Source organism: Chaetura pelagica, unplaced genomic scaffold (genome assembly GCF_000747805.2).
Source record: "Chaetura pelagica isolate M959 unplaced genomic scaffold, ChaPel_1.0 scaffold55, whole genome shotgun sequence".
Taxonomy (NCBI): Eukaryota; Metazoa; Chordata; class Aves; order Apodiformes; family Apodidae; genus Chaetura; species Chaetura pelagica.
In genome coordinates, this window is record NW_009953571.1 from 3,466,762 (window position 1) to 3,475,803 (window position 9,042).

General features: G+C 40.3%; 1 protein-coding gene across 3 annotated transcripts in view; it reads right to left on the reverse strand.

Moving 5' to 3' along the window:
• Positions 1 to 5,274, reverse strand: part of ATG13 (autophagy related 13) — a 15,990-nt gene extending 10,716 nt beyond the window's left edge. For all 3 annotated transcript variants that reach the window (XM_009999553.1, XM_009999552.1, XM_009999551.1), the window contains exons 1-8: positions 5,206 to 5,274; positions 4,370 to 4,450; positions 3,608 to 3,727; positions 3,137 to 3,183; positions 2,436 to 2,576; positions 1,376 to 1,416; positions 766 to 862; positions 341 to 439 (exon numbers count right to left, since the gene is read on the reverse strand). In XM_009999553.1, the coding sequence (XP_009997855.1) occupies positions 341 to 439; positions 766 to 862; positions 1,376 to 1,416; positions 2,436 to 2,576; positions 3,137 to 3,183; positions 3,608 to 3,727; positions 4,370 to 4,450; positions 5,206 to 5,274 (695 nt within the window). The remainder of the gene's footprint in view (positions 1 to 340; positions 440 to 765; positions 863 to 1,375; positions 1,417 to 2,435; positions 2,577 to 3,136; positions 3,184 to 3,607; positions 3,728 to 4,369; positions 4,451 to 5,205) is intronic.
• Between the last annotated feature and the right edge of the window lie 3,768 nt (positions 5,275 to 9,042).

Below are 9,042 nucleotides of genomic sequence, written 5' to 3' on the forward strand. Positions count from 1 at the left end.
GTAGAAATATCTGGAGATACATGCCTCTGGACATGTAGTTCTACAGCAGGTTTAACTGTTACACTTTCAAATTCCCAAAGGCAGCCAAGACTAAACATCCTTTGTGACCAAGTGCTTCTATAAGGAAACTGGGAAAATACTGGGGCTTGCTGCACTCAGTCTTCTAGACGTGAGGAGAAAAATGTCAATGTTCCTCTGATGCTTAGCCATGCCAATATGATTGACACTAATCCTCCACTCTTCCTTCCCACACAGTTAGTAAACAGTGGAAAAGGCTCTGTGTTTGGGCATAAATAATGCCTTCACCATGGCCCATGACTTCAGCTCAGTACCTCCTCACCTGTAATTGCAGGGATGCATGGGCGAAGAGCTGGGATAGGGACGGTCCACAAAGTGATCAATGATAATCCCCATGATAGGAGGGGTCCTCTCAAACTGCCTGCAAGGCAACAAGCAATGGTGTTATTGATAAGGCTGCTTTGTCTCTCTACTCTCATCTCAGTTGTTAATGGGACCAGAGCATCTTTACAATTCAGCCCTGCAACTCCAAGCATGCATCAATAACTTGCAGTTCTAGAGTCTGGCTCAGGGCTACCCAAATACTCCCCTTTCTCCAAGACTTAACCTTGAGAGACAGACTTCTCTAGGAAGGGGAAGTTTGGCTGGAACGGATAAGCAGAAGGGAAAGATTTAGGGGCTCATAATATGAGAGGTTTAATAGTACACCATTATGTATCAGTTTCTGGCATGATGGCGTTTTCTCACCTGGTTGACATGAAAGCAAGGTTGATTCTGTAGGCACAAGACAAGGTGACAGTGCCCACAGGGGTACCCACTGTCCCAACACGGACTGTCTGGAAACCTATAAAGTTAAGGAATTATTGTTAGTGCTACTGATTATTTATGTTCCATATAGCTCTATTCTGAGGTTACATTTTCTTATTTCTACATTTTTTCTGTTATCCCTTGCAATCTGAAATCCAAACACATACAAAGATTCTGTAACAGCAGCACTAGGTTGCCTTGCTGATCTACAAGACTTCTATCTTGGTCTAAAATATTGCTCTGAAGTGCTTCTTGCTCCTCAGTAGATTGTTATCTCCTTGACCAGTCCTGCACCTTATCAACATACTTTCATATTTTTATTTCAGTTCTGGATCACTACAGTCAAAATGGCTATCACCCTAGGTTTTGCCAAAGTACCACCATTATACCCCTAACCTTATGACACCAGCCTTTCCCAGTACATCTCAATTAAAAGCATATGTAAACATCAGATTTGGTTTTCCTTATGGCACTTAGGAATAGTAATAAATGGCTAGCCAGTATGAAGAACAGTTCTGCTTTAATTTGTATGTGTGTTGCCTAATCATACCTTCTCCCAAGCCACTCAGTTGCACTTCACCAAAGTATATCCTGCACAAAAAGGAAAAATAAAAGGAGTTAGGTCCATTGGGGACACAGTGCTAAACATATCCTTATTCTTAATTTAATTTGATGAGTTGAAAAGCTGGAACTACTTTTCCACTTTAGAAAAAAAAAAAGTGGCTAGAATGCCCATCTCAAAAAACCTTCCAGATACTTCAGAGGAAGTCATGTTATGTAAAAAGAGAAAGGAAGAGAAAATGGTAGTCTAATCAGAAATTTCTCTTGAAGTTTTTTAAGCCTCTGTGGCAAGTCTACAGTTCAAAGGAAAAACATAAAGTAATGGACAGGTTGAAGTCTAAAAACTGATATTCATCACACAATATAAAACATGGACTGTGCCACAAAGAGACCTGCTCTTAAGTATATGCCAAACCAGCAATGGAGGCAGGTTCTCAGTTGTGCAAATGTTAACAAACATGAGAGTTAGGATAATTTAAATTAGCTATGCAAATATGACAGAGGCTTTCCCAAAGCCAAAAACAAAGACAGGAAGGTAATAACCATGAACCACAAGCCAGGCAGATCTCACAGACTAAATGGAGTTGCACTCAGTATTTGGCCACGTAACTCACAAGAACTACAGGAAGTAGAGCTGAGGATGAATCTTTAAAATGGAATAGCAGGAAAGAATCTGAATCTATACTGCATAAGTATGCACTGCAGTTACATGCAACGTAGACGGACATTTATCAAACACGGGCCAGACAGGGAAGAACTGGATGCTCATAAGCAATCCAAACAGTGCTTGCACAAAGAATTTCTGTGCTCTTCTCAACACAGTGGACAAACAAAACTTCACAGCCTGTGCTTAGTTTTTCTTTCAATGGCTCAGATGGAAGCTATAATGTGATAAAAGTTACCTTCTGTCACTCATCAGTAGTAGTTAAATCCAAATAATCTGAACTTATTACCCCTCGTTCCTTTTTACCATGTTTGCAGCTGCCCTGTGCAAACCTAGAGTCTCTGCTGTTTGTATTTCAAGTGAGGGATTTCATATTCTGCTTTACCTGTACAATATCACATATTCATGGCCTTGTTTCCTTGAGAGTCTGTAGGCTGGAGTTACCCTGGTTATAGCAAGCAGAGACTTCAGCAGTAGAGACAGCCTGTTGTAAACAGTGTATGAAACTTTGATTTCTTTGTCACACCTATAGAACACAAAGGAAAAAATTAGTCTTTTGTTCCCAACTCAGTTGTTTGATTTTGTTTTGGTTTGTTTACTTTGGTTTGTTTAGTTTCTTAGAAACAATATGAATCTGAGCCAATTGTTTAATGTTAGTTTTATTGCCAAAATGATAAAATTAAACCCTGGTGTGGCTAACTGCTATTGACCAACCAGCTTACTTCAATCTAGCCACCTGTTGCAGAGGCAATTGCTGAAAACACCATACAGTCTTCTAGTAGACAAAACCAGCTTTTCAGTATTAAAAACATTTGTAGTAACTGAGTATATGAATTCTTGTATCTGAGGAAGCATACTTTGTGTAAGGGGAGAATGAAGAGAGAATATAAATACTGGTTTATTTTCTTGACACCAATATTCAACAGTCTGACTGCTGCACTAGACAAAGAAAGGACTTCCCTCTGAAGTGTCACAGCCTGCAAAGCCAATATGTGCTCATTCATCACCACGGATTGAGCACATGTCCCCATTTCATCAGTTGAAACAAACACACACGTGACAAAGAAAATGTGAAAATTCACTTACTTTTCATTCATTTCTAGACACCAAATCTCCAACTCCATGGAGTCCCCCTGGATCAGAAAAAGAACAGCAAACAAAGGCTCATTTCAGAACACAAACCTTTTTACATCTCATTAATGATTAGCAAAAGCCACACCTCTAAATGAAGATATTTCTCCTAGCTACCACTTTCTTGCAATGCGACAATAGAAGAAGGTGCACAGCTAGGATCACCTAAGGTAATACCTTCCTCAGAATGGTTAAGCTCTCCATGGCCTAAGAAACCAAATTTTGCTGCTCTATCATTTGTGTATTTGGCTTCAGATATTTGCAGTGAGCTGCTTCTGTTAAACAATTAGCCTATTACCCATTTCATATATGAAGATACTTTCACGTTGTCTTGGACTAAAGGACATGAGCTGTGGTTGGAGATTTAAGATTCAAGTTTAAAAAAAAAAAAAAAAAAAAAGGCATATATTCTAACTCAGTTCTCACCTCTGAGGTTTTGAGAGAAATCTCCACACACATAGACCGTCCAACAGCAGGCAGTTGTCCTGCCAGGGCTTTCTTTGCTTCATGAGTAACCTCTGGTATATCTTTAATTGCCAAATTGAACTGCAGAATGAAAGAGATTATTCCATTTCTTTATTTCTTTGAACAACTGCCTAATGGCACACTGCAGACAGACTCACAGACCCATGTTATAACATACTAATTCAGCACCCACTGAAATATTTATGAAACAGAAAATTCCCAGATGGACTCAGGCTTTTCATATTTGCAAACAATTCTTTAGCTGCTAATTCAAATTCTTGATCTTGCCATAAAAATTATGGTTTTTTTCCCCCTCACTTGAGTCCTATGTTCACCCACAAAGAGCCCTGAGTCTCTTTGATTGTAATAAAGCCCCTTACTTCCAAGGTCCTGAATTGCAGAGTATCAAACTTGTGACAGAACAGAACTCATCACCCCACCCCCAGCAGATCTTGGAAATGTGCCTTAGCTGGCAGGAGTTGCTGAGGGGTATAATTTCTCTCTGCACTAACCAGTCCTTAAGAGCCCAGTGCAGCATCTTGCCTGTCAACAACAACCCCCCCACCGATGAGCACAGCTGAGTACAGTAGTTACTCTATGAATAGCTACTATAGTCTGCCCAAGACTGTAACAACTACATTGTGTTCTCAACACACTTGCTCCTGCATGTGCACACACACAAACCCCAACAGTTATGGAGCTGGTTTAAAAACGTGACTTTACCCAGTCAGAGCCTGTTGGGGAGGAAGATGATCGGGTACAGATTTTCTCTCCAAGTCGGGCCTGGACAATTACTTGTACTGTCTGGAAAAGAAAGGAGAAGATACACACTCCTGTTTTGAGCTCAGCAGAGCCCTCAGTTCAGAACCTGAGCTAGACAAATTGCAAGTAATACAATTAAAGGGCTGCCCCAGATGTAAAGAAGTAAAGTTTGCTACACTAACCTTCAGGTGTAATCAACTTCAATTATTACATATAACAAGAATTTCAGACAGAAAAGAATTTTAAGCTGACCTTTCTTGGTAATAACATGAAATGACTAAGCCAGTTTTGTGATCAGGAGCTGCACAGTTTTCAGTAATACTGAAACAAAATTTACAACTATATTCTGAACCTGGACACATAAATGTAAGTCAAGTGAATGTACATTATAATTACCTATCAATACAATTCAAATGAACATTCTGGTATTACTTAAAATACAACATAAAAGTGTTGATCGGCTGAAAGGAAGGAGGAGTCCAACTGCAGATACTACGTAACAGCTGGACTGACAGGTGTGTTGACAGGAAACCAAAGGTGACAGGTGTAAAGTGCCTGTAAATGATTCTACAGCAGGACAATTTTGGGGGAAGAGGATTTGTAGGTAGAAAAAAGGGAGAAAGATATTTTTCTAGTTACACTTAGGAATCTCCTAAATTTTCCACCAGCTTTTCTTGCTTTGGTCTTTTAGCAAAACAAACAAAAACCCCAGGCCCCATTCCTGTTACTCTAGCCACAGCAAGTACAGCTTTTCTTAGAGAAAGAGGAGGCAGTTGCCCACAGGAGGAAAAAGTTACCTTTAAAGCAAAAAATTTGATGAACTTGTCCAGGTCCTTCCTGTCCTGGGAACTGAGATCAGTGTCCATTGCATATGGCAATCTGAAATACAGTACAGGTGTGGAAATGAAGTGTTCTTTCAGCTTTAATTTGGGTTTCAAGCTTTCAAACTATTTTGCAGTTAGAAGCTCCCTCATGAGAAATAAGCACCAAAGACCCCTCTCTGCCTGTCAAAATCCTAACACTCAAAGAACTTTGTGGGGTGGATGTGAGGTATAAACTCATACAAATATATTACCTGGTCAGCGCAAAAGATACTAGAAAAGAAACAACAAAGTGGGCTCATAAATAAAACTGAGTACAAGTTCTCCAATTTTGCTGGCTTAATTAACAAAAAAAAGAAACACAGGAACAAACCCAAAACACCCCAACACCACACTGATTGGATGCTATACCAAGCTATCCTTCAGACATGGCAGTGTCTGCTTCAGAAAAAATACATCTTCAGTTATCAGCACTGGTCAAAACCAAGTCAAAATGTTCTCTTATGTTTGGAATCCCAAAAATCAGTATTCTGGAGGTATTTCAGCAGATACCAAAATCTATGTGGTAATACTTGCAGTGAACTTGTGAATTTACCTATAAACAACAGAAAAGAGACTTTTTTTGCCAACGGATAGGCCAAAATTCTCTGTTCACTCCTCTCAAAAGCTCAGACAACAATTACAAGTTCCCACATTCACAGTGCCTTGTTTTTCTAGTAATACAATGAACTTGCAGAGTGCCTGAAGTGAGGCAGGCCAAGGCACTCATCAGATTTCTGCCACCATCACGTCACATGGCCTGGGATAAATCAGAATTTTTCTAGCTTTCTTCATGTGTAAGTTAATAATCACATAGTGAGCATGAGTAGGAATGCCTTAATTAGCAGCATTAATTGTATTTTGTGCTCCCAAGCCTTTCAATGTATTAATTCATTCTTAATTCCTGTTGCAGTTTTTGTTTTATACAGCTAATCAGCCTGAAGCAGCTTGTCAAACTTGACATATTTATGGAATGTGCTGCTCATCACAGAAACGGTGGGTGTCTAAGGTCAGTGAGCACAAGCAGCTGCTGTGCATGAGGTTACTCTACTCAGTGTTCCATCTTCCAGCCAAGACTGAACTTGCAGCAAGGTATGCTATTGATACAAATTAAAGCTCAGCAGGACAAAGAAGCTAATAGCATCTTACACATAGAAAATACCATATAATCTTTAATGACTAGGCACGTCCAAGACTTCTATTAAACATGTGTCACTTAATAGCAGTAAATGTGTATTTTAAGTACAGCTTAAGGAACACCATCCAAGGAGGCCTGCTAGATTAAGAGTAGTGCAATTTATAAGCAGTTTATAGAGATGAGCAATGCTTTCTGAATGACTCAAGAAAAAGAAAACTGGACATCCAACATGGCTGAAAGTTCCTAGGCTACATTCATACTGCATCTCCTAGTGCTGTGTTCACCTTTAGGATCAGTCCCAGTAACAGTCCAGATGGGCCTGGAATTACAGCAAACATTCTATTTACAAAAAGGCTTTGGCACCCTCTGACCTCAAGAAGAAGAAAATTCTTAAAACTTAGTTCCACCAAACTCATTCAACTTCTCAGGTCCTGTAGGTTACAATGCCAGCACAGCCTCTTCTTAAGTGACAGTATCTGGGCAGATGCTTAGCTCAAGGAAGATGCTGACTAATTTTTTGCTGAATAACAACTAGAAGGAAATAACCTTTCATCTAGGTTAGAAACCCACAGATGACTGATTCCCCTCAATCAAGTAATCCCTTAAGTAAACTGATGCCTCACTGCTTTAGCCTTACACATAGGCTGCTCACAGGTATAATCAGGCATCCTAGCCACAGTTTTTTGCTTTGTGTCTTTCTTTTCCTGCAAAATCCATTTTCATATTATTGCCTTTATTTATATGCCTTTGTCTCCACTTTCTGCTAACAGAAATGTCAGACAGATATACAAAAGAGAACTGCCACATGTGGCTCTTTTGACTAAAGCCTTATGCTTTCTCACAAAGTTATGAGGCAGAGAAGAACACTAGGCTTATCCAACAGTTTAAGTGACCCCCTGTCCAGTTGGTGTCACTGCTGCAATGCATGAACATACTAATGTCCACAGCCAATTAGCATCCATGAGCCCTAAGTTAGGGCGGTAACTATTTGGGGCAATTCATAACTTGCTGTCCATCCTTCCTGCCTTGTATCACATCTTTTGTTTTGCATTCATTTGTCCTTGAGCAGCAGTCCTGTTTTTGGTCCATTAGCTGGGTATAATCAGCAGAAGGCCTCTGCTGGCTTAAAAGGGATTTTGTTTATACTTATGTGGGGAAGAAGAACTGTTTCCCACAAGCATCTAAGCACTGTGACCTATACACTTGAAGAAGAAGGACACGTCAACATAAGCTGATGGCTCCCTATTTGCATGATGCAATGAACTGCAAGAGCCCTCCCCTTCATGCCTTAGTACAGCCCCGGGAAACCACAGCTCCCAGCACATCGTGCTCCCTGCCACAGCTGCTGCCTGCCCACTCCTGCAACCCAGGCACACAACAGGTGCTCACTAGCACCTGTGAGCACAGCACATTTTGTACGCAGGGAATTTATCATGTATGTCTGTTTGACACAAATGGGAAAGGACCAGGAGCACCTGACATTTACCAGGCACTATTACTGCTGCTGGGGAAAGCATACACAGGCTGCTTCCATCACCTCCCCTCCTCTGGGACTTCACTCTGAGCCATGACTGCTACAACTTAAAGTCATCATGCTTTCCTTTCAAACAGATATTTACCAATGCAAAATAATTACTTGTGGTCTCTATCCCAGAGTGAAATTAAAAAGAGCAGAGGGAAGAAATAAGAAGGGCTGTGGCTGTAAGGAGAGGGCTGTGGACAGCTCTAATCCTAGCTCTACATGCTCAGCTATCTGATCGTGCCCCCTGGACCAGGTTCCCTGTCCCTACCACTCTTCCAGAACTTCTTTGTCAATAAAGGACCCAAATCCAATCTGATTTCCTGTGTAAAGTTCCAGAAAAGCCTAATTGAGTCATGCAAGGTAAACATGAAGCACATGCAAGTTTTTTAAGCTTTTAATAGAGTGCTTTTGATAAATAGGCTTGACTGCCAAGAAAGCTTTTCCTAGGACATCCCCTTCAATGACGAAGCTTCACTGCAAGCAGGTATTTTGAGCACATTAATAAGCAACTATAAAAAGATCTCCATAAAGACAGCACTCTGTTTCAGGGCTAGGCCTACAAGTTCAAACACCAGTATCCTACAATTACTTAAAATTATCTCCATTTTGCCTTCTTAGTAGGTTAGTCAGAAACCTGGGGAGAGGGAGGAAACAGTTCTAAATGTTAAGGTGTGCTACACTTATCCTTTAAAGTTTATGCAAATTTTAAGGGAAGACTAGAGTAGATTCTAGCAGAAAAACTGTTTCACATAATACAAATATTCTGATCAAATCCAAGGCTTTGTAGCTCACTATAGGGATAGGTTTTGATTGATAAAGAGGCAATTTTTCCTGAGCTGATCAGGAAATAGATTAACTTCATAACTGACAAACTACTTCCCAGCTTAGGAAACATCTTATTAAAGTCAGCACTGCCAGTTCCAGTGGCTTAAAACCAAAAATAAGCAATTTCTTTTGACCGACAGTAACATTCTGTACTTCCCTAAGGTCTGAAAATGGTGTCAGTTCAAAGGTCCATCCTCTCATTTTGTTTTCCAGGCCAAAGTATACAGACTAAACCAGGATCTGCTTCTATGTACCCTGTACTACAACCACCATCATAATGACCAGGTCC